The 25,219-nt window shown below is 39.0% G+C and overlaps 1 protein-coding gene and 1 pseudogene across 1 annotated transcript; both read right to left on the bottom strand.

The window, feature by feature from the left end:
• Nucleotides 1–612: 612 nt before the first annotated feature.
• On the bottom strand, nt 613–2,504 carry LOC122136860 (annotated as a pseudogene).
• Nucleotides 2,505–4,817: 2,313 nt separating this feature from the next.
• Nucleotides 4,818–13,390, bottom strand: LOC109062199 (interferon-inducible GTPase 5-like). The gene is made up of 3 exons (XM_042721079.1): nt 13,332–13,390; nt 6,469–6,503; nt 4,818–6,363 (listed from the first exon to the last, which is right to left on the bottom strand). Exon 3 carries the CDS (start codon nt 6,358–6,360, stop codon nt 5,197–5,199), a length of 1,164 nt encoding a protein of 387 aa, XP_042577013.1. The 5' UTR covers nt 6,361–6,363; nt 6,469–6,503; nt 13,332–13,390; the 3' UTR covers nt 4,818–5,196.
• Nucleotides 13,391–25,219: the final 11,829 nt, after the last annotated feature.

Below are 25,219 nucleotides of genomic sequence, written 5' to 3'. Positions count from 1 at the left end.
TCCACTGCAGAAGTATTATTGGGAAACTGTAGAGGCTCTCCTGCCAGTATTTTCTCTGCATACTGTTCTAACATACACCTTTAGGTGCTACTTGGACACGTCATCAGTGATGAACCCGGGGTCAACAGGTGTTTCGGGTCTTTAATCAACAGACACCCTCGTCCGGGCGACCCTGCCGGGGGTGATCAGTCCCCGGCCTGTGTCCAAGTGGCGTGCTACTCCATGGATCTCCCCTCCGGATCCACAGCCATCGTGAGGCTTTTTTGGCAGACTCAGATATGTTCTTTATGGCTCGCCTGCACAGTTGTCCTTTAACTCCAAGGATTTTGAGTGTTCGGAGCAACGACTGTCCAGCGAAGCCCTGGCATCCGACGCTTCTGCACCATCACTCATCAGTTCGGTGTAGGATCTTTTACCTAGCCCATCCAACTTGCATCGCTGGGGCTTGGTAGACTCACCAGCATGCCAACTGTGCCAAAGAAGTGGCACACTGGAGCATATGCTCAGCTGCTGTCCAAAGGCATTGGGGGATGGGTGGTATCGCTGGCGACATGACCAAGTCCTCAGGGCTTTGGCAGATACAACTACTGCAGCAATCCAGAGCAGTAAGTGTCAGCATCCCTCCAAGCAAAATCCAGAGCAGTAAGTGTCAGCATCCCTCCAAGGAAGGCATATAATTTTTGGTAGGTTTGGATGCTGGTACATCCAGGTTTTGTACTTTCCTGGAAGCCCCGACTTGTAGACTACAGTGAGCCAGTTCCTTACGTTGTTTCTAGTTTGTTGGATACCGGTTGTGTCCTTCAGGGAGCTGTCAAATATCTTCCCCAAGCTCTTGACTGGTCTTTCGGTTACTGATGGAATTTGTCACTTTGCCTTTCTTTAAAACCAGGGACCTGGACTTGGCTGGGTTAAAGCTCATCCTTGCCCATAAGATGAGGCGTTGGAGACCCTGAAGAAGCATTCTACAACCCGGAACTGAGGCTGCTGTCATGGTAAGGTCATCCATGAAGGCTCTTATAGGTGGCTGCCGAGTACCAGATCTAGACATGGGGCCTCTACATTCCACCTCTGCTGATTTGACGATCATGTTTATGGCTAGAGCAAAGAGTGGTACCGAGATTGTACAGCCTGTAATAATTCCCTGTTGCCAGTCAGATGTCACCGTTCCTGAAGAAACTCTCAGTCTGAAACTGCTGTAGTAATCTTGAATGAGGTTGCAGATCGTCTCTGGCACGTGATGTCTTGTCAGTGTTTCTTTGACCAGCTTGTGGGGTATAGACCCGTATGCGTTAGTAAGATCCAGCCAGAGTACAGCTAAGTCTCCTCTGGTCTCCTTGGCCTCCCGGATCAACTGGCTCACCACTCCTGTGTGCTCTAAGCATCCCGGTACTCCTGGGACTTCCCCCTTCTGCACCAAGGTGTCTATGTACCTGTTCTTCAAGAGAAACTCCATTAGTCTTTGAGACACAATCTTAAAGAAGATTTTCCCTTCAATGCAGAGCAGCGAGATTATGCGAAACTGCTCAATGGTGCTTGCATTCTCTTCTATGGGTATCCAGATCCCCTCGGCTGATCTCCAATGGAAAGCCACCTTCCCTCTCTGACAAAACACTTTCAGGATTTTCCAGAGACGAACAAGTAGCCTTAGGCACTGTTTATAGACCCTGTAAGGTACCCCGTTAGGACCAGGAGCGGAACTTGATCTTGCTGCCATTACCGCCTCCTTCACCTCTTTCAAGGTGGGCCCAGAGATGTTAAACTGTGGGGCTGGTTGTTGTGGTGGTTTGATAAGCTTCTCGCATGGGCCGAGATTTTTCTCTATAGGAGTGTCTGTGTGTGTATCTTTTGTGTTTTTTTTTCTCCTCTGCAGTGCACATGAGGTTGCCACTTTTCTTCTGCCCCAGGAGTCTCTTAGTGAAGCCAAATGGGTTTGAGATAAATGCCTATTTTTCTGTGCCACTCCGCCCGCCTGAGTGTGGTGAGCCTCCTCCTTACAATCTCTCTGAGTTCCGCCAGGGCCGTTTTCTCCTCCTCCTTTGCTGCCTTGTACTGGCATTTCAGGGATCGTAGATCTCATCTCAGTTGGCTGATCTGTACCTCTTGCCGGTTTGATTGTGCTGGAATAGTTGTGCCACATTTTTTTGAGATGCCAAACCGCTCTGCGCCTATGCCCATTATGAGGGTGCACATAGTTTGGAGTTTGTGTTCCACATTCCCCTTGCATGTTGTCTCCAGGATCTTATCGAGGTCCTCATCGAACTGGTGCCAATCCTTCTTGTTAGCGGCAGGCCACTTCACCTGGCACTGTTCTGGCTTTTTGCCTTGAGAAGAGGCTGGTGCTGCTTGGAGGTTCCGGGCACTGTGGTGTGACTCCGGGCCTGGCTCCTCCTCCGTCTGACCAGGATCTGCAACCGGCACTCCAGAAACGGAGATACTGGCTACTGCCCCTGTGCGTTGCTGCATTCGCCCACCCTTAAGGCAGGCCATCTTTGTCTGGTGGATCTTCAGACCTGTCGGGTTTTTGCAAACCTTGCCGCAGATACTAAAATGACATAATAGAAAAATAATGTTTCAGTGCATACTACATGGAATATATACAAAACAAAATGTTGATCTGAGAAAATAAATAAATAATTTAAATCAAAATATCGTGTGCCATTCATTAAACATGGTTATGCAGAAATTTTGTGAAATCTGCTTTAAAAAAAAAAAAAAAACAGGAGTCACCAAAACTTTCATATTAAAACTTATTCTAAAAATCCAAAAAAAACTTTAAACAAAAAGGAAATCACACATATGCAAACCCACACACACAAACACACATACAAATGTGAATGAGACCCATTGTTTTGAAATACTTAAAATACAGAATGAAATCAAACTTACTTTCAGGACATATATGCCACATGAGGTGACATCTTTTTGGAGGCTGTGTGTCGCTGTGCTGGCTGTCCACCTGGCAGCTTTGTTTTCTTATGAAGGCCCTGACACATCCAAGAAAAAAAATAAAAAAATTCAAAGAGACACTTTACATTTGTGACCCGTCACGGAAACCAATGACACAAGTCGGCAGCACAACTTTTGAGCAAAAATGAGGCAAAATGAGAAAACGTTTTTTTTGTTTGTTTTTTTTTTCCAAAATTGGTGATTTTCATTTTTTTGCAGAATCTGTTAGTTGAGATCATGAAGAAGCCTCTCCGCGTTTGAGATGGCAGTATTGGTATATTTAAAAGCGTACATTTTGAGGTTGAAATCTGCTTGTTTTTCGGAGATCCTAGCACGCAGTAGGGGCGTGTCATTGTCTTTGTGTATTTCCATACTGGATAAGCAGGCTTTTGATTCTTTTGTTATTGCCCCCACCCTCCAAGGGAAGTGGCTACTTATTATGCAGCGCTCTGGCCGGCTTTACATTTTACTACTGATAGAATAATAATAACAGTAAAAACAGAAAAAATAAAGAGAGAAAAGCCAACAACAAAGTGTTGTATGTAAAAGTATCGACTAGCTTTGAAACAACAGTTGAAAAGAAATGGGACGCTAACACCTCTGCGTCCTCTCAACACACACAGCTGCGCTCTCTGAAGTCTTGTACGGATGTGACTTTTAAAAGATGTACAGCCAATCCACTTCTCCAGTCAATTATGAGGAGGAACCTGGAGTAAAGTAGAGAGAGAGAGCAAATGGACAGAGAGAAGAGAGAAGATCCACACAAACCACTATTAAACACCATAAGTTTTAAAATAGAAATGAAAGTACAAATGTTAAAGCTAAAAGTATTCGAAAAAGAATAAATACAATAAATAAATGGCAGTTAAATATTGTTATATAGTGTACTGTTCATATTAAAACTTAAAAAAACAAATATATATATACTACATACTTTTAAAAGTACACAGTACATTTGGAGAACATCAGTCAAAATACCCCCCCCCAAAAAAAATTAAATAAATAAATATATATATATATATATATATATATATATAGAGAGAGAGAGAGAGAGAGAGAGAGAGAGAGAGAGAGAGATATGTGTGTGTGTGTGTGTGTGTTGATGTAAATAAATCTGTTTTGAACAGTTCATTCAATGTGCATGTGCGCCATGAACGGGTACGCTGTTTGCGTATCCAATCCGCCCGTGTGATCGAGTTCAAGGCAAACTGTGACAACAGCCCCTACTAGGGTCACAGAATTTGGGGTCATAGAATTCAATGGGTGCAGGCTAAGAGGCTAACCCTTTAACAGGTGTACATAATAAAGTGGCCGGTGAGGGTAGTAAGTATATGTAACAATATAAAACTCCATAATAACGGGAAGAAGGAGGCGGGAACCGGCGAACATTCAACTCAAACTCTAATAACCAAATAAACATAAAAAGGCGCGACAGCCCCTCATGGTCGACTGCCGCGCACAAATAAAACCCAAACCCAAAATAAAACCCAGGCCTGGTCCTTTCTCGTCCTTCACTGTCGTCGCTCCCTTTTGTATCCTTCCAATCTCCTCCGTGGGACTTGAGACCGGTGAGTGGAGCAGGTGTCGCTCATTTCCAATCACTCCACCGGCCTCGCTCCGTTCCCACGGCTCTCGGCCCCGCCCCACTCATCACAGTATATTTGTACAATCAGTAATTTATCAGTCCAGACTTTTAGTATATTTTAGAAGTGAATTTAGGCAAAATATAAAAATAAAATACAATAAATATTGGTAGCATAGTTAAACTGCATATACAAACAGTTATCACAAAACAGCTGATACACAAAACACATTTTTATTTTATTATGTACGAGACATTATACATGGTTATATGTGATATTGAAAACAAATTCAGATTTCATTAATGGAAATGAAAAGTTAAATTTAAAAGTTACGTTTTATTGGCATTTACCACAGAAAATGACACTGAAATCCAATTGAAAGTATTTTTAATAATGTATGAGTTAGATGATTGTAAATGATATTGAAAGAATCAAAAACAATAGGAAAATACAGCAATGGATAAAATTTAAAAAGTGCAGTAACAAATAAAGTGATCATATATTCCAGTGTATAGTTTGCTTGGACATTAGCATAGATTCTTTTAATATTATGAAGACAGTTTTTTTTTTTTTTTTTTGCTGAACTCAGTATCAGCACACAATCTTAATATATATCATCTGATTTACTCAGAGGCAGAAAATGCTTACATGCTCTATTAGACATAGATCAATGAACAGAAGCAAGCCCAGCTTCTTTTCTGATTACTCGAGCCGTATCTGCCAGATCATTTACTCCTTCTCTCAAGAGATACTGAGTGGCAGCGAAGGATAATCCTGCAGCAGCAGCACTCCCTACACCTGGAAGGAGACTAAACAAATATTCAACAGTAGCAATGGCAGCGAGCGCAGCAGACGCTTGCAATCTGGTCAGTGCTTTTTCTCGGATGGCAGTAACAAATTTGGATTTGGCCAGATCTTTCAGGTGGGGCTTGTTAACTTTTTCTGAAAGCCTTGTCAGTGATCTTTCATCCAACCCAAATGCATAGTAGCACCTTGTGAGGAAAAGTACGACCATGCCTACATCACATGCTGCTGATAGGCCTGGCACAGGGACAACTGCTACACCAGCGGAGACAAGAGATGCAGCCCAGATCATCCGTTTAAACATATTGATCTTCTTCTCAAGAGATGCAGCAGAACACACTGGCCAGGCTTGTAGAAGAGCATACTTCTTGTGTTCTGGAAGCTCATCTTCAAGAGTGTTTTGAAGTGATTCAAAATCATATTCATCCAAATAACAAGACGATATCAAGAACACTCTGGGGTTTCCAAGTTCTTTCAGGTTTTTCTGACAATACTCTCTTATTATAGAAAGAACCTTCTGCTCATCAAATCCTTTTTTCATTTTCTCTGAAGACATGTCATTGTCAATCTTGGAACGAACAAAGTAAAAGCTTTTCTTCTGTTTTCTTATTTCTTTAGCTAGCATGATGTCATTCTTTGTGAACCTCTCTGAGTTAAGGATAATGAAGAAATCATAGGTGTTAAACTTGACATCTTTCATGTACTTTTTTGCTTTGAAGTTTGGGCTTCCTATTCCAGGCAGGTCCCAGAGCTTCACATTTGGCATTTCAGGATGTTCATACACGGTGGGCACCATTGTAGTTTCTGTGACTCCAGTAGGTGCTGCTCCATCATCTTCATCCTCTAGACCTCTAAGTGCATTTACAAAGGAGGATTTTCCTGATCCTGTCTTTCCAGTCACAGCGATGTTAAGTGAGACATTAACAAACTGGTCAAATTTTGTTTTAGCTTTTGCTTTAGCCTTTTCCAGAGTGGACTCGCCCGATTCCTTTATTACATCAACAACAGCAGGGTCTTGATTTTCCATGTTCTGAATGGCAAATTAAACATTAATAAATGCTCAGAATTAGAGACATAATACTTACTTAAATAATGTAATTTAATAATGCAATTGACAACATATGATTCTAATTACCTGAATTTCTTGGTTCCAGGAGGAGAATGAAACACCTGTTTTAAACACAAAAGTTGAATATTAAACCAATGTGAAATAGCTGTTCTGTCGACACTGAACAACAATCATAACCCCAGAGTCGACAATCACAGAGACCAAAAGTATGTTGATTTTACATTTATTGTAATATTATTTCAATATATTTATAATTAGCAATGTGTGAAACTGTTTTTCCCAATATTAATATTCAGTCTACCTTAAACAATTTTGAAGCTTGCAGTGAATTTCTGTAAACTGTGTGCTGTACAATTCCCAAAAAAAAAAAAAAAGTTTGTCAAATCCTGTGATGTTGGATTTAGAAAGCATCGCCAGAAGGTTGGAAGATGTTTAAAAAGCTTGAAGATTTGAATAGACTAATGCTGCCTTCACATGCTATCGGAAATATAGTAAATACGAGTTTCTGGTTCTGCACGGTTACTTTCTGGATTTAAATAAGCCATCTCAGTCATTTCTAGGGTGGCAGTACAGTCAGGGCGGCAAAAAGGACAGAGATATTAGTTTATCTTTTGGGCATTCTCTGGAATTATTGCACTCATATCAAAAAGTTATCACCCCTTAGTTATTCTAACTCTGAATTAACTTGGCTTCATAGTAATGCCGCTCCCGCGCTGTGCACCACTTATGATAGCATATTAAATGCAAACCACCCGCATGTACTTACATTTCATAAAAATGAATAGAACTATCTGGACATGAATGACTTTTGCTGGTGATGTCTGATGAGTTTTAAAGCCCGACACGCGCTTCTGAAAGGTAAGATTATAGCCTACTGTGAGAGAAAACTTGGGGGAGACACAGGTGGATACGTCCACGTACATCCAAAAAAAAAGAAAAAAATAGAAAACACCCCAGTATTAGACCGAAACCATATTTAGTTTTTTTTAGCCAGGTAGCCTAGATATTTAGTCTTTATCATTTATAATGCTAAGAACAGTGTTTAATTTGTAAATTGCGAGGTCTTGGAATAAAGCAGGTTGACAGATCAAGCTATTAATCAGAGGATGGAGAGGTAATGGAGTATTCGTGCAATCATTTAATGGACACACTTAAGTGATTACCAGCTTGCATCAGTTGTTTTTCTATTATGCACATATACTCTCAAAATCATGGTTATTGCAACATTTATTTGTGTTTGGGTAGTTTTTGTGTAACCCAGCTCTTAGGATAGGAGAGTTGCAACAACCCAGTTTTTGTAATGAGTGCAGATATTTTGCATTCTCTTCAGGTTAGAGTAGTTCTCAGTGCCGCCGACTTACATTTCTTTGGTCAAATATAGGTTTGTATATGTTTTATTTAATCTATAAAACAGTTACTTTGCTGTAAATCATTTTATTTTATGCAAACCAAGTCACCTAAACAAGCTGCATCAGTATTTTTGCGATGAGTGAATGTTTAATTTTTACTTCTAAAATGCTTGTTAAATGAGTTTAAATGTAAGAAATTTCTTGTACATGTTTAAACGGTAAAATATGTTGTATTAAGAACTGTATTTAACTTAAAGTCATTTAAAGAAAGAAAGATAAATAAAAGTCAAAATAAGTCAAAAATTAAAAGGAAACAAAACCAACAGCAGTCATTGAACACCTAACTAAAAATAATAATCAAAAATAAATAATCGCTTTCTAATCAATCTCAGCCTGCTTTAATTTTGTGTCACTAGAGGTTTGCGTCAATTAGCTTAAATTAAAATGTCTTTGGTTCTACTAAACTTTAATTACTAAAATTAAAACAAACTAAACTGTATAAAAACTAAATAGGCTATAAATCTGTTCACTAAATAAAAACTAAACTAAAATGAATTTAAAAAAAAAAAAAAAAAAAAAATTATCATAAAAAAAAAAAAAAAAAAAAAACACTAAATAAAACCTAAACTAAAATGAATAAAATTGGTTAGAGCCTATTGTTAGAGTTTGACTCCTAACCCTAAGTTGTGGGTTCGAGTCTCAGGCCGGAACTTATCACAACCCTGAACAAACGAAACGAAAACTATAACAACCCTGACACGAACATCTTTCAATGGTGTGTTATCGTGGTTGGTAGGAGATTTAGAGTTTATAGTGGTTTGTTGGAGTTATGACCCCTGACATGTGTTTTTGGATTTAGGTTGTACGAGCACAGCTGCTTGAACAGATTTCTGTCTGTCACCCTTATCTCTCTTTTGAACATAGACACGTGAAATTACACGTATTCAAACTTAAAATTGGTTATAATTCATACACGCTTTGTGAATACAGACCAAAGGTTGGGTCTCTTTTTAAAGAAGACAATCTGGGGGGCCCCAAAAGGGAATCTCCATTGCAGAAGTGAGATCATTTTCCAAAAATGAAAGCATAAAAAATTAATAGAAGTTGAAATTTACTGTAAAGAGAAAATGGTACTTGGTACTATTTTATATACTTCATTAGTATATAAAATATTTTATAAAGTGTTTATTCAAAAAACAAGTGATATAAAAAAAAAAAAAAAATTAGGTTTCCGATGCAATTTTTGTTGGCGGGTTAGGCGTTATAAACCCACAAACAGCCATCGGGTTGCCATTCAAACTCCGTGGAATGTTTTGACGCATTGTTCAGTCCCAAATGTAGCAAATGCTTTCCTCAATTTTATGTCTATGACAACATCCCACACAATGTGAAATCTTAGAGTCATAACCATGGCCCACGATCTGTATGTTGGTCAAGATTATGGAAAAGTTTTTGATTCAAAAGAGACCGTAATATATTTTGAAATGACACCTCTACACGAGGGTGAGGAGCCCTCTAAAACATTTTAAACGTATGATTTCCATGGTAGCACAGTGTCCGATTCAAACGGTTTTTCACAGGATGAATTGGAGGGATTTACTTTCTAAAGATATAATAATTATGATGATTACTAAAACGTGGATAGAGAAAAAGGCAGCGAAGGAGATTTTTTGGTGACAACGTCAGAACAACATGTTTCTAATGTATATGTTTTTTATGTGCACTCATTGTCATAAGTTAATCTATTACTGTTCCTACATAATTTTTACTTAGAGTGGTGTGATATATTTTTAGGAGTCTTAGACCTTTCCAATAATATATAGCTTTGTCATGATTAGATTAGAGGATTTAAGTTTGTAATATTTTGTTAAGTAAATTTAGGCGTCCGTATGACGGGACAGTGACAGTTAAGGGGTTAAGAAAGTTTGTTTGTCTAAGAGGACCCAAACGTTCACATTTACAGTTTCAGGAATGAAAAAACCCAAAATTCCTATCTCTTTTTATTGTTTTAATAAAATTCAGCTATCTCAAAAAATCATGAAAAGGTTCTCTAAACGAGCTATTAACCCAATCATCTGAATCAACTAATTAACTCTAAACACCTGCAAAGATTCCTGAGGCTTTTTAAAACTCCCAGCCTGGTTCATTACTCAAAACCGCAATCATGGGTAAGACTGCCGACCTGACTGCTGTCCAGAAGGCCATCATTGACACCCTCAAGCGAGAGGGTAAGACACAGAAAGAAATTTCTGAACGAATAGGCTGTTCCCAGAGTGCTGTATCAAGGCACCTCAGTGGGAAGTCTGTGGGAAGGAAAAAAGTGTGGCAAAAAACGCTGCACAACGCAGAAGAGGTGACCGGACCCCTGAGGAAGATTGTGGAGAAGGACCGATTCCAGACCTTGGGGACCTCCGAGGAAGCAGTGGACTGAGTCTGGAGTAGAAACATCCAGAGCCACCGCATGCACAGGCGCGGTGCTTTTGAACCAGAAACAGCTGCAGAAGCGCCTGACCTGGGCTACAGAGAAGCAGCACTGGACTGTTGCTCAGTGGTCCAAAGTACTTTTTTCGGATGAAAGCAAATTTTGCATGTCATTCGAAATCAAGGTGCCAGAGTCTGGAGGAAGACTGGGGAGAAGGAAATGCCAAAATGCCTGAAGTCCAGTGTCAAGTACCCACAGTCAGTGATGGTCTGGGGTGCCATGTCAGCTGCTGGTGTTGGTCCACCGTGTTATCAAGGGCAGGGTCAATGCAGCTAGCTATCAGGAGATTTTGGAGCACTTCATGCTTCCATCTGCTGAAAAGCTTTATGGAGATGAAGATTTCGTTTTTCAGCACGACCTGGCACCTGCTCACAGTGCCAAAACCACTGGTAAATGGTTTACTGACCATGGTATTACTGTGCTCAATTGGCCTGCCAACTCTCCTGACCTGAACCCCATAGAGAATCTGTGGGATATTGTGAAGAGAAAGTTGAGAGACGCAAGACCCAACACTCTGGATGAGCTTAAGGTCGCTATCGAAGCATCCTGGGCCTCCATAACACCTCAGCAGTGCCACAGGCTGATTGCCTCCATGCCACGCCGCATTGAAGCAGTCATTTCTGCAAAAGGATTCCCGACCAAGTATTGAGTGCATAACTGAACATAATTATTTGAAGGTTGACTTTTTTGTATTAAAAACACTTTTTCTTTTATTGGTCGGATGAAATATGCTAATTTTTTTGAGATAGAATTTTGGGTTTTCAAGAGCTGTATGCCAAAATCATCAGTATTAAAACAATAAAAGACCTGAAATATTTCAGTTGGTGTGCAATGAATCTAAAATATATGGAAGTTTAATTTTATCATTACATTATGGAAAATAATGAACTTTTTCACAATATGCTAATTTTTTGAGAAGGACCTGTATATGCCACAACATTAAATTATGTTTCTTATCTTTAAATGCACAGTGTTCTTTAGAACTTCCATATAGTCAATTCAGGAAGAGTCTATCAGTATAGGTCTATTGTCAGGATAGATACAGCTAGTGCTATTGATTCTAAACTAGCAGTGTGACTACTAATATTCAGTTGATTGCCTTATTCAGTTGAACAAGCCTGCAATCAGATTGGATTATTTTTTCTAACAGTGTATACCGGGCATAAAGTACCATAACTATTTAATTTCAAATATTGAAATACTTAAAACAATTATATAAGCTCTTCATTTTATTCCTGTTCTTCCTTATGCACAACACATAGTTTGCTTAAAAATTCAAAACCAGAACATTTAAGAGTTAAAGGTGCCATGTGTAAAAATTGAGGTAAAAATATCCAAAAAATGACCTACACGCATCAAAAGAATGAGAAGAAATAAAGGCGATGATGTCATTAAAAAAATGTCAAGTTATAGTGCTGCAGAGATATCAACCTTAATTAGCATGCTAGCATTACTAATACGGCCCGACAGGTGTCGTAATACCAGTTCGGCCATGGGAGGCGGTATCGCGGGCAACATAACCACCAGCCAACCTGCAATACCACGAATAACTTCGCGCGGCTTGTGAGCGTACTTGAAGCTGATGTCAAACAACCGCTCGGAATCTAAAATCAAATCCGATAAGAAAAGGAGGCGAAACAGAGTAAACATCGGCACTGCTTTCCATCGCTGGAGACAACTGATGGACTTGAAAGAAATGAGCCGACTCGAACTTGCAACATTTCTTTGGATTAGTAAAGTAAGATGCTGTTAGTATTTCGCTAGAAGTTTGTTTTTATATGTTTCGCGTATTTTTTTTGAGGAAGTTATAACATAGAAATGTCGAAGGCTGTTCGATAAGCGTGCTAATGTTAGCGATGGCTAACCGTAGCTGCGTTTGATAGTAAGCTAGCTATAACACCCACAGATCCGATCCGGTTTTCACCTGTTATCTACAAAGCCCGTCTCTACCAAGCTGATGCTAAAATGTAACATTACCTAAGAAGCTTGAAATGTCGATGATAATGAACCCGGTAGAGAGATAATGAAGAGAGAGAGAGAGAGAGAGAGAAGCGCCCGGCGTACATACTCACTCACTATATTCAGAGCGGTCAAGTTTTTGAAAGCGTGTGAAAAGAGTCAATTGCGTGTGTCTCACGGTGAATGTGAGAGTTGGCGCTCTGGTTACGTTGGTTGGCGCTAAGCTTTCTGGTCAACATCAGCTGTCTGATGTTGACCAATGATGTTGACAGAATGCTGTCTGTCAAATTAATTTAATTCAAATAATGTGTATATACAATTCAAAATGTAATATGAACAAAACGAATATGAACATATTCACTGGTAAAGGTGAAGGGGAGTAGCGAAGATATCATGTTTCAAAATCATGACATCACCCGCGTTCCTCTAAGGAGGCAAAAGCGTCCTTTGGAAAGCCTGGCTATGGCTCTAGGCCAGGGTTGTTGTGAAGGTAGAGTGAAGCATAGAGACTATGCCGTTTCTTGTTTGTTACTCTAGAGTAGGGCCAATTCACTTTTATTGAGGCATACTGCCCCCATCTGGTATGGAATGTGGAGTATGACTTGATTTTTTTGCCAGACATTACACATGGCTCCTTTTTATAAACCAGAGTTTTTAATAGTTGAATAAGAGTTAGTTGTTATTATAGTAGTTTAGTTTAATAGTTATACTAGTTAAAGTAGTTAATCTCAAAATTAAGAATAGTTTATTTAACAACAAATAACAGAAAGTCTAAAAAAGTAAAAATCAGTTAATCTGTAAAATAGTAAAAACCAAACAAATAACATTCACTAACTTCAGTGACTCATTAATATATTCATTAATCAGCTTACTCTTATTAAGTTACTAACTGATTTCAGAAGCAGTTATGGCTATCAGTTTATCCCACACAATAGGATTCAACAGCGGGTATAACTGAGCCAGTGTGCTTCAACTGTAGCCCTGCTCACTAACCCCGCATATTCTTTGGCTAAAGTGCACAATAACCTTGAATGGCACCATGAAATACATCATATTAAAGATCATAAAATTCAGTTTTACAATCATTGAAGGTCAAAATGCTATTTAATGTTACAGAGAGATGGAAGTAAAGTTCTTACCTGTAAAAAAAATATATATATACTTTCTGTATTTTTGGGTGTGCCGTGTCAAAGACAGTTTCTACAAACAAGTCTAGATACAAATCATGCGCCACTTCCTCTTCACTCAATAAGGGAAATGCCCCTTCTTGTAGGAGGACTCAAAAAAAAAAGTGACGTGACATACAACCAAGTATTGTGACCCATACTCAGAATTCGTGCTCTGCAATTAACCAATCCAAAGTGCACACATAAAGTAGTAAACACACAGCCATTTATGCTGCGGCACCCGGGGAGCAGTTGGGGGTTCGGTGCCTTGCTCAAGGGCACCTCAGTTGTGGTAATATTGTCCGACCAGAGACTCGTGAACCCACAACCTTAGGGTTAGGAGTCAAACTCTCTAACCACTAGGCCACGACTTTCCAAGTAAGCATATTATATTCCCTCTTCTGGTTATATAATCTTGAGGCTACTTATTCTGGGCACTACCTTATTCATGGTGCAAATAACACCTACCTTGGTGGGGGGTTGGGTTAGCATCATGTTCAGTGCATCACGGCTGGTTCTTCATGCTCAGAGGACATCTGTACCCACAGCCCACTCTGAGACTGGGTGGCAACCTTCTTTCAGGATGTCTTTATAAATCTCTTCCTTTGGAGTCATTATGCTATGATACCCCCTATGGATTCTTGCTCAGCAATAAAGGCTATTTAAAGATTTGTATGTGCTTTCCTTAAATATGGGGTTTTTTTATTAAAATTGTTTTAAATTGGGAGTTTTTTTCCTCCTCACTAAGATTATGATGTTAAAATTAATGAAAACACCAAAAATAAAAATAATTAGCAAAGATTACCTTAAAAATCCATAGATATTGGCATCAATTCATACTGCTGTTAAAACTTTATCTGATGAGCAGATGCAACGAGACCAGGGTTCTGTTTTACTAAAAACACTAAGAAAAGCAGGGATTAAAACCTGACTTCAAATAACCTAACAAATCAATCCGGACTAAAGCGGTTTCTTGAACAACAATTTAAGTTCACGCAATCTCACTAATTTGATCCAGGTTCAATGAGGCAACATAATTTGATGTGCATGCTTATTCTTAAGCAGGAATTACTGTCAATCATGGATCAAATCGATCCACCCTGGAAAACAGCAAATATATTTGTGCTGTTTAAGTCATTTGAGATGTTATGTTTTCCCCAGTGCATAACAGATATGTCACAGTTCTATTCTTCATCTGTAAATGTTAGAAAATCATGCAAATATATACATTCTGCTGTCAGGAGTGAGGTAGGCTTACGTGAGTGAACAAGTGCTGCTGTGCACAAAACAGACAGAGAGCGCAATAATTGTGTGTAAAATATACATTTAGCTAAAATATTTGTTGTTGGACATGTAGAATTTTAACCCTTGATATAAGTGTATTTTTATGATAGCAGTAACTGTAAATCAAATGTAAGCTAGATAATAAAGCTCTGATTACTAGCTCAATTTATTAATTATCAGTTAAAATGTAGTCTGTTTTCTATTTTATTTCATTTTTAATTTTGTGATTTCAACTTTTAATTTAGTGTTCTTAATGCTTTACAGAGCAATTTTAGATTATAATGTTTTAATGTTCTACTAATAACCATAATAGGTACAGCTGTCATAAAACCCAAGAGAAAGGTTGCATGGCTAGAAACTGCTGATCAATTGTATGTGCAACTAGCAACTGTTAAAATGTTTTCATATAGCTTAAAAAAAGTCATTAAATCTTGGCCACAATACATTAAGAACAGTTTGTTGTAGCCTATATTTTTATTTATTTGATTTATTTAAGTTGCATTTTCTGGACTTGTATTTTCGAATTGATAATAAAGTCAAATAATTAGTATGTGGGAGAGTCAGTGGTAATATCAATGTGTTCCTATTGGTCAGTGTTAGAGGAGCTCAGCTTAACCTGATAGCTAGCCTGTTCAGACCAGGTTAGTTTCCCAGCAGTTGTTTCAGAGTGACTGAGCCTGAGTTATAGTAGAAATTTACTTTATGAAACCAAATCAAGTGAAAATAAGACAGACTAACTCAAAATAAGCCTGCAAGCTTATTTGATAAACTTGTTTTTATGAAATAACCCCCCACTTTCTGGTTTTAGTCAGGTTATGTTCAACAATATACTTTATTACATGTTGTTTAGCCTTACCAAGTTATTTGTCTATTAGTGTGCATTCCTAAGGATATTTAGTGTCTTTTTATGCTTAAAGCTGCAATCTCAATTGCTGGTTTCTGCTTGCTGCTTTTCATTCACATGTTCTTCTCTAGAAAATAACTTCAACTTCAGAGTACTATAAAGACCCATTCTTACTCATTAGTATAATCTTGCATCAGTAGCTTTTACATTTTTTTTTTCATCAAAAGCACTTCATATTTCTATAAATGCAATGGAAAAAGTTTTATTGTGTGTGTGTGTGTGTGTATATATTATATATATATATATATATATATATATATATATATATATATGTATATATATGTGGTGTAACTTTTTTTCTGATATTTATGTTTTTTAACTGCTACTATTCATGTTATTGTTTGATGTTCATGTTTTTAACTCTACGTTCATTTAGCAGCTTACACAGCAATAGTCATTGCACAGGATGTGGTAAATGAAAGCTAGAGCAAGATATGTAAGTGTGTGTGTGTTTGAGTGCGTGTGTGAGTGAGTGTGTGTGTGTGTGTGTGTGTGTGTTCGTTTAGTAGTTTAACTTTTGGATACATTCACACCAGTAAACTGAGAACCACCTTGACAATTTAGGACAAATTAGATGTCCTTATATTTCCTGACCATGTAGTAACTTTTACTATGCTGTAAAATGGTGTTCAGACTTAAAATCTCACTTGTCTCTAAACTGTACTTTTAAATGACTTGTGTATTTAAAGTGTGTAACCCCATCACAGTTTTGCGTTCTCTGTGCGAAGATAGTGCTGCCTCACCTCCCCCCACTTTACACTAACTGAGACACTTACCGAGAGATAAGAGAAATGGAGGAAATACAGTACATTGCTTAGTTTGTAGTTTATAATGTACAATAAGCAATGTGTGAAATAGAGCAGGGAACAACACATCAAAGTGTATGATTTTGAAAAGTACATCTTTCTTCCAAAAAGCGGAAGGACAACTGTTTAAATTTCTTAAAATAATCGTAATTATTTGGTAATGCTTTACAATAAGGTGCTTAAATTAACTTCATTAGTTTACATAAACTAAGAATGAACAATACTTCTACAGTATTTATTAATCTTAGCTAATGTTAATTTCAACATTTACTAATTATAAAAATCACAAGCTGTTTAATATTAGTTAATGCACTGTGAACTAACGTGAACAAACAATGAATGACTGCATTTTTATTTACTAAAATGAACAGATTAATAAATCATGTAATATCTTCATAGAACTGTAAGTGAGAATAAACCCCAGTAGTGGGGTCAAATGGACCATTTGTACACTGTGGCAGTACAGAAACTTTGGGCCACAACATGTTTTCTGTTTACTTTTGTGTACACTTTGCATGATTGGGGTTGAGTGTTTCAATTAACGGCGGAAGGAAGGAGGATATAGGGGGGTTGAGTGTTTCAATTAATGGCGGAAGGAAAGTAGGTTTGCAGTAGTGAGAGTGATTGGATTACCGTGCGAAGTGGAAAGACGGCCGCTTGTCTGGTAGCGATGGGAGAAACTAACCTTTTCAAAACTTCAAATCAATTGAACTAATTGATTCGAAAAATGATTCACTGTTTCGAAGTGCTCGAAACACCAAACGCTGGTGACACCTGCTGGTCAAAAGTGTAAATGCAACAAAAACTCAGGTGAAAAAAAAAATTGATAAAACAGCTTGTAAAAACCCATTGCAAATGTTTAATTGAAAGTATAATACATTAAATTCAATAAGAAACAGAAAAAAATAAATAACTAACTCCACATGTTTTTGTTAAATGGAGTCCTCCCACAAAAGAGTTAAATGATGTTTTGTTAACAAGGTTAGGAGGAGGCCCGGCGTCAGATGATACTTAGCTAATAATCAACACCGGTGGAGCACAATCAAGTAATCAACACCACAATATAAATACCACTTGACTTACCACTATCCATTGACGGTTTATCAACATTCGGTTTGCACCTTTTGCCAAACTCACAAGGGAGATATATATAGTAATTGACTTAACAATATAAATTGACGGTTTTGCACAAGGGCCTGGCTCTCCTTAAGTGCTGGCTCGCGGCGGCGGTGAAGCTGCTTGAGGCTGGGCAGCCGCATCACTACACCTGCTCACACGCAGCAAAGCCTCACTGGCTTCCGGCTTCTACTCAACCTTTTACGCATGACTCTTCCGACGCGGCGTCATCGTGCGGCGGACCTCCAAGCTCTTAGCTAAGCCCGGCTTACAGGCCGTGTTGCAAATAAATTTTTAGATGTAAAATCGGCTATTTTTAGGTAAAGTTGCTATTTTTTGTTATATTGGTTTTATTTTTTGGTTTGTTGATGGTTGTTGTTTTGTTGTTGTTTTTTTTAGTGTTGTAGATGGTGTAGTTTTTAATGTATTTTTAAATTACACTTCACTCAGATAAACAGATGAAAAACATCGATTTGCGAGAAAATTATATCACCTATGTACCTAAATGATACTATACTATGTACCTAAATGATTAACGATTATAGGCACATAAGGTTTATCACAAAGAAACAATCAACAAGTACAACCTAATTCACATGTGACGTGAGTATTACTAGGCCCCTCTCTCCAAGTCTCTAGCCAATGTGCACTTCGGCTAAGCTTTTCAATCTCTCTTCTTCTTTGTGTGATTAAGAGGAATGCATGTCTTTTTAACACCTAATAACTTTTAAAAGTTACCAAATATATATATATATATATATATATATATATATATATATGCTATATATATTTTTTTTTAAAAAAAAAATTCTATGTGCTTTGGGGATATAAGTTGCTAGGAGTAGTTTAAGAAATTACTAAATCTAAACAACAAATGGCTAAGTGTATGGCGACCACCCAGGCATTTCAGCATTTCCGCCTGGAGCTATCACAGACAAACCCACCCCAGTCGCCCTGTACCTGCAGCTTCTCCAGAGGGTGATCCTTACTCTGCTCTTCAGAACTTCCCCTGGCCTGCTTAGTCTTTCAGCTATCGCCTCTAAACCATTACAATGTGGCTCCTTAAATTCCGAGCCTCAGCTGCAGGCTACAGATAAAAATCTCTCATCTCTCCTTTCATAGCCTACGCCACATTCCATTCAAACCGCCCCCTCAATACGCCTGGAAATCTCTGTCCAAGTTAAGAATACAGATCCCCTTCATCTAAGGACATCACTTTCAATTTCGAATTCGCCATCACTTTTAACCGTTTCACTGAAGTTGTTCAGCCTTCCCCCACAGGTGGCCCAGAACTCAATGACTACTTGGTAATTATAGCCGGTGCGTTGTCTATGAAGGGGGCCCACTTTTATGCCACCTGGCTTTTTTTTCCACCAAAAGTGCAGTTTGAGTTGCCAGTGGAACCAGTCTCCTTACTATGGGAGCACTTTCGACCCAGACCTTCGGGTATTTTTAGGCTGCAGGAGCATTCCTGCGCCCAGTTTGCAGGTCAGTGTGGCCCTCACCATAACCTGCCCACAAATAAATTCTAATACACCCCAATACTCGATACTTCCTGGTGAAATCCACAGAGTGCGTCCCCTAAGATGTGACTTCAGCAAACTTGGGTACAGCCACAGATGCAGAAAACAGGCAGTTATGCATAAGCTTTCAACAGCGGGGTGCACCAGACAGCACTGCAGCTCACCTACACACCTTTTCTGGAAATATTGTGGTGAGGAGCTCGCGCTTGCGCGCTCGTTGCCCAGTGTATAAAGCCGTGATAAAAAATAAAAAAATGCTTATGGAGTTCATAGCCAGATATTTAAGTATTTACTAATTATCAAAACTGGCCTCAGACGGTTTTTAACAGTCGTATGCAAACTTTCGAAACATGAATGCCACAGTCTCCAATCCGCCCATGCAGAGCCCAGCGTAGTAGTTAGCCTAATCAAAAAAGAGGCTGAGTCAGGCTTCATGATCGAGCCTTTCAACCCCCTTCAAAGCGTTTAGGAGTCAGCCCAATCGAATTGGCTACTAGGAAATTTCAGGTAAGCGGCAATATGGTGGATCTGCTCATCATTAAATCCACATGTACCCAAGCATTAATATTGGCCGATCCCTCTTGACAGAGATTTACTATACTCAAGTACCAAGACATCGGTCTTGGACAGTCAAACTGATTAAGAGTGCCGGGCCAGGGCCTGGCATTGCACTGAAATAATGACATCAACTTCTGCCTTCAAAGTGATGCCTATTCATCGGACTTTTAGCGCCTGTTAGGGATCGATGGCCTTTCGAAATGCTATTTAAGCCATCCGGTTAACCTTAGCCGGATCCCAAAAGCAGCTACTAAAAATTTTTTGATATGCTATCTGAAGCCGTTTCTTGTCCAATAATTATGTCAATTCCACATATTATCCACAGTCCTAGATGATTTTCTGGTCATTTCACCTCCTAAAGGCAATCCCAGCCGCCCATATCCTCCACAGTCAAAAAAGTTTTTCTGAGCTTGGGATCCCCCCATCACTCCGAAAAAAAAAAAAAAACCGCATATGGGTCCTGCTACGTCCATCCCGAGGTTCCTTGGTATCCAACCTATGGAGCTGGGCTAAATTTCAAGCTCTCCCTGCCCCGGGAGAAGATTGATAGAATAATCCTCGTCTCCTCCACCCTGCTCGGCGGCTTGCGGCTGTTCTAATATGGGAACTCCTTTCTCTGCTTCGGGCGCTTAACTTTCTGATTATTGCATTATTCCACAAGGGCGCCCCTTCATGCGCTCTCTATTTCGCATCTTCAGTTCATGCCGCTCAAGGACCTCATTCCCTTATCCCACGTATGCTGCGACAAACTTAAATTATGGATAATGTTCCTTAAACAATGGAATGTGCTTTCCCTTTTCTACAACAAACTCGTTTCATCTCCCATCGACACAACTATTTACAGACACAGCTCCCTCAATCGGTTTCTGAGGTTTCTTGAGGACATTAGTTCATGTCTACATGGCCCCCCTAGCTGCAGGACTCACCCCAGTCCTCAGCTCTTTTTGAGCTCTACCCTAAATAATGACAAACCTTCCTGTGTGGGGGGAGCGGTGAAGCGTCTAAAAAGCATCTTAGTGCACTCTTCGACAACCCGAGCAGTTGTTCAGTGCATTAACAAAGGCCGTTCTCACTCTCCGGCTCTCATGTGCCTCTCATGAGGCATCTAATATGGATTGCAGCATCGCGACCAATTTATAATAATGGCTAAAAGCGTTCCAGGTTCAGAAAAGAGCAAAATCGGCCTTCTCCTTGTCACCGTTTTCTGTTTTCCGAAATTCAGGGCGGTGCAACCAGAAGCCGGACCAATTCCCCACTCCAGTTCCTCACTATTCAAATTAATATTCCATTAAACTCACCCTCTAAAACCACTCCTCGCCTTGTAAACTTGACTCTATTCTCCAGGTAGTTTCTCCCAGAAACCTCCAGTCATATGTGACTCGCATTGGAGATCTCTTCAAGGCATTTCACCTCACGTATAACACTTCGTTCCTGGATTTTTCCCTATTCTCAAATCACCTCTTTTATTTTGTTTCTTACATGGTGTTAAGGGTCTCCAAATCGGTTCTATTTAAAAAGCTACCCGGCCCGGAGTCAGTTTTTCCACAAACTGATGTTTTGGCGCTCCCTCACCTAAAATAAACAATTCGCCAAACCTCCTCTCTTGATCAAAAGGGATCCAGCGATCTCCAGCCACCAGCCCTGACACTAGACAACCCATAGCAGCTAGATATCCTCACAAAATGTATTATCCACACCCTCTGCTGGAATTACTAACCACTCAGCATAGCCCTCCGCTCAGCGTCATGTTCATCCTGCTTGCATTTTGGTTTTCTTAGGTGCTATGATCTCACGAGCTCTTCAAATTCTCAATCCGTCAAATTCAACCCTACCATATCAGATCTAACCATTGCTAAACTGGCGTAACAATGCGTTTTTTAATCAAACAAAGAAACAAAACAAGACCAAGCCAAGGAAGGTCCAGGTTTTATATATATTTACACAATCCCCTCTCAATCAGCCTTACCAATCCATCTTGGCATTCCTACACCTAAGGAATTCTCAGGCAAAAACCCGCACAAACCACTATTCGTGGCGACTCTAAAAAACAGTCACTTTTCGATTCTGGTTCCAAAACACACCTCAGATGCATCCTGCAATTATCGGTTTCTCTACAAACAATTTCTCCACCCATTCTTTTTCACATTGGGGCAGCTTAACTTCCAGCAGCCAAAAAGGCCTCTCCAAGCAGCAGATCAAACTCTTGGGAAGAGGGTCTTCAAGAAGCATATCAAAACTATATCCAGAACTAACCAGTTCCACATAAAGAAAGCCCATCAAACCTTCATTGGCCATCAAACCATGATAAAAAATATATACTATATTTTTTCTTTTTGATCAGTGAGGCGTACCCATCAGTGCATAAGCATTGAAACCCACCAAATGCGGCAAGAGCCTCCCAGCTAAACAAACGCAGCTTTCCCCTTTTTATGGTGTGAGACTTTACATCTAGTTGCGCTGAGTATTGAGCTTCCACGGATGCTGGCGAGAGCCTCCGGCTGAACAACCTTACCGCCATTGATGAGTTTTCACGAGCTATCCATGTTTTCCGCTGTTTTACCTCCAGGGGTGCTATTACATCTTTGAGTACAAAACCTCCTTAAGAAAAACATGTGAACAGGATGGAAAAACTGCGATCTCTTATGTAAACAGATGCATAATGAAACAATGCAATCATCAACTAATGAGCAAGCATATGAATGGCGGTATAATGTTACAGAGTAAAATGTTGATCCAGGAAGTGGTCTATGAAAACATTGCAATGGAATGGAAGCAATTTACTGGATATGCTTTGATAATGTTACTGAATATTATTCAGATAGTTTTTGATAACCTACCTATATTGGAAGTGTTGATAAAAAAGGAGAATGCTTTAAGTTAGAATAAAAAAGTTTTTTTGGTAGTACAGTAGGTGAACAACCAACATGGGTAAATACGCCCGCCCAGGGCATGGCGTTAACTCAATCAGTGGTGTGTTAGATAAATTGAAACGCTACGCCAGGTGAAATAGGGATGGTTCCTGGAAATGAATATGGTATAGAGAAATGAAAGGAAAGGCGCCAAAACAACAATAACATTATAATATATATTATAGCATCGGCAAAAGCCATTAAAAATAGGATAGTCTTAGGATACAGTCTGCTCATCAAAAATGTAAAAGAAAGACCTTTACACAAAAGGCTCTTATGATTAGATCATTACACATATATATATATATATATATATGGATTAAAAGCTAAATATTTCATTTCGGTTCATTCTTCAGTTAAAAAAATAATAAATAATCTTCGGTTTGTTGCGAGAAAATGAAGCGGTCCAGCATTTACAAATAATTCTTATTAACTCATTAAATCATTATTCTTGATTTTTCCAACTGCTAACACTTTGCATTTTTGAATTATGCCTTTACTGTGTGACCAAAAATTGTGAATTGTGACTTTGATTCTTCGGTGCCTCAGCACATATTAGATAAGAACAGAAGTGGTTCCACGAGCCATCTTGGTAGCGACGCGGTACTTGGCATATTTTGCTAATTATGATTTTTTTTTGTCGATATAAAACCGGTGTGAGAAATCCCAAGGCTAATTTTCCTCATGAATGAGAATTTGGCTTCAAATGGGCAACATGTTTGGATTTGTCGAATGAGAGAGATAAGGCCAACCTTACCTTATGTATGGATTTAAGTTGTTTTTATTATTAATTTTGTTCTTGTTTATAAGCCTATATTATTATATGCAATTATATTTATCCGTGCATTATATATTTGTAATTCTTGTTCTGTTCTGATAGGCATTAAATTTAAAGGATTTGTTGTGAAGGGAACTAAAAATATCCTGTTATTAGCCTATAGCATTATTAGGCCTGCCGTTATTATTTCTGAATGTAATAAAATGCTACTCTCACCGAGCTTGTTTGTTTTAAGCGTGTTTTTAGTGTATGTTTTTATTCGCTCTATTTTTCATTGCATCTAAAAATTGCTTTGTCATCCACATTCCTCTGTGAACAAATTAGAAATATCACTTCAGATCCGCCTCTCGCGTTGCTCGTTTGTGGTGTGTTTGATTTATGATTGATGCTGTTTGTTTAGTTTTGGTTGGTGGCCTTGGAATTATAATCGATTTTTTTTTCACAAAAAAAAATCCGATTTATGATTTAAATCGATTTTTTTTTGCCTTCCCTACTTTACAGATATTCAAATGACAAAGAAATTGTTTCAAAATAGAACATGCATAATTCATCATTTACCAGTCAGAATTTATAGCACAGAGACAAGATGATTAATAAAAGCAATGCGTTATTACGATCCTCACAAAATGTATCCACACCCTCCGCACAAATTACCAGCCCCTCAGTATAGCCCACACACTCGTTGCCATGTTCATCCTAGTGTTTTTCGGTTTTCTTAGATGCTCGGAGCTCACGATTTCTTCGGAATTCAATCCAAAATCAGCCCGACTGTATCAGATCTAACCGTACTCGACGACGAAACAATTTCTTTGTTAATCAAACAAAGCAAGACAGACCAAGCCAAGAAAGGTCATTTTATCTACATTTTCAATCTTCCTTCTCCAATCCAACTTTACCAATCCATCTTAGAATACCTCCACCTTAGGAATTCTCAGGCAAAATCCCAGCACGAACCACTCCAAAAAACCAGTCACTCGATTCTGGTTCCAAAAACACCTCAGATGCTTCCTGCAATTGTCGGGCATCTCAAAGAATTTCTCCACCCATTCTTTTCACATTGGGGCAGCAACTTCCGCAGCCCAAAAAGGCCTCTCCAAGCAGCAGATCCAAACTCTTGGAAGAGGGTCTTCAGGAGCCTACCAAAGCTATATCAGAACTAACCAGTTCCACATAAAGAAAGCCCATCAAACCTTCATTGGCCATCAAACCATATTAAAAAATATATATATATTTTTTCTTTTTACGATCGGCGAGACGTACCCATCCGGTGCCGCAAGCATTGAGCTCCCACCAAATGCCGGCAAGAGCCTCCCAGCTAAACAACCTTAACTTTCCCCTTTTATGGTCAGCGAGACTTACCCATCTGGTGCCGCGAGTATTGAGCTTCCACCGGATGCTGGCGAGAGCCTCCCGGCTAGACAACCTTACCGCCATTGACAAGTTTTTACGGCTATCCATGTTTTCACTGTTTTACACTCAGGGGTGCTATTACACATCTTCTAAAAGAGTACAAAACCTCCTTAAGAAAAACATGTGAACAGGATGGAAAAACTTGCGATCTCTTATGTAAACAGATGCATATTAAAAATAATGCAATCATCAGCAATAGACAGCATATGAATGAAAACGGTATAATGTTACAGAGTAAAATGTTGATCCAGGAAGTGGTCTATGGCTGTGCAATGGAATGGAAGCAATTTACTGGATTTATGCTTTGATAATCGTACTGAATATTATTCAGATGTAGTTTTTGATAACCTACCTATATTGAAGTGTTGATAAAAAAAGAATGCTTTAAGTTAGAATAAAAAAGTTTTTTTTTGGTAGTACAGTAGGTAGACAACCAACATGGGTAATACCGCCGCAGGGCCGCGGCGTTAACTTCAAATCAGTCGTGTGTTAAAATCATTCGCGAAACTACCGCCAGGTGGCGCAAAGGGATGGATTGCAAACTGAATGCATGGGTAATACCGCCGCAGGGCC

Source organism: Cyprinus carpio, chromosome B3 (genome assembly GCF_018340385.1).
Source record: "Cyprinus carpio isolate SPL01 chromosome B3, ASM1834038v1, whole genome shotgun sequence".
NCBI classification, from domain to species: domain Eukaryota; kingdom Metazoa; phylum Chordata; class Actinopteri; order Cypriniformes; family Cyprinidae; genus Cyprinus; species Cyprinus carpio.
The sequence above is the reverse complement of the archived record's forward strand: the minus strand, read 5'-3'. Positions and strand labels throughout refer to the sequence as shown.

Coding starts and splice junctions, on each gene's coding strand:
- LOC109062199 (XM_042721079.1), bottom strand. CDS start 6,360: ATGGAAAATCAAGACCCTGCTGTTGTTGATGTAATAAAGGAATCGGGC.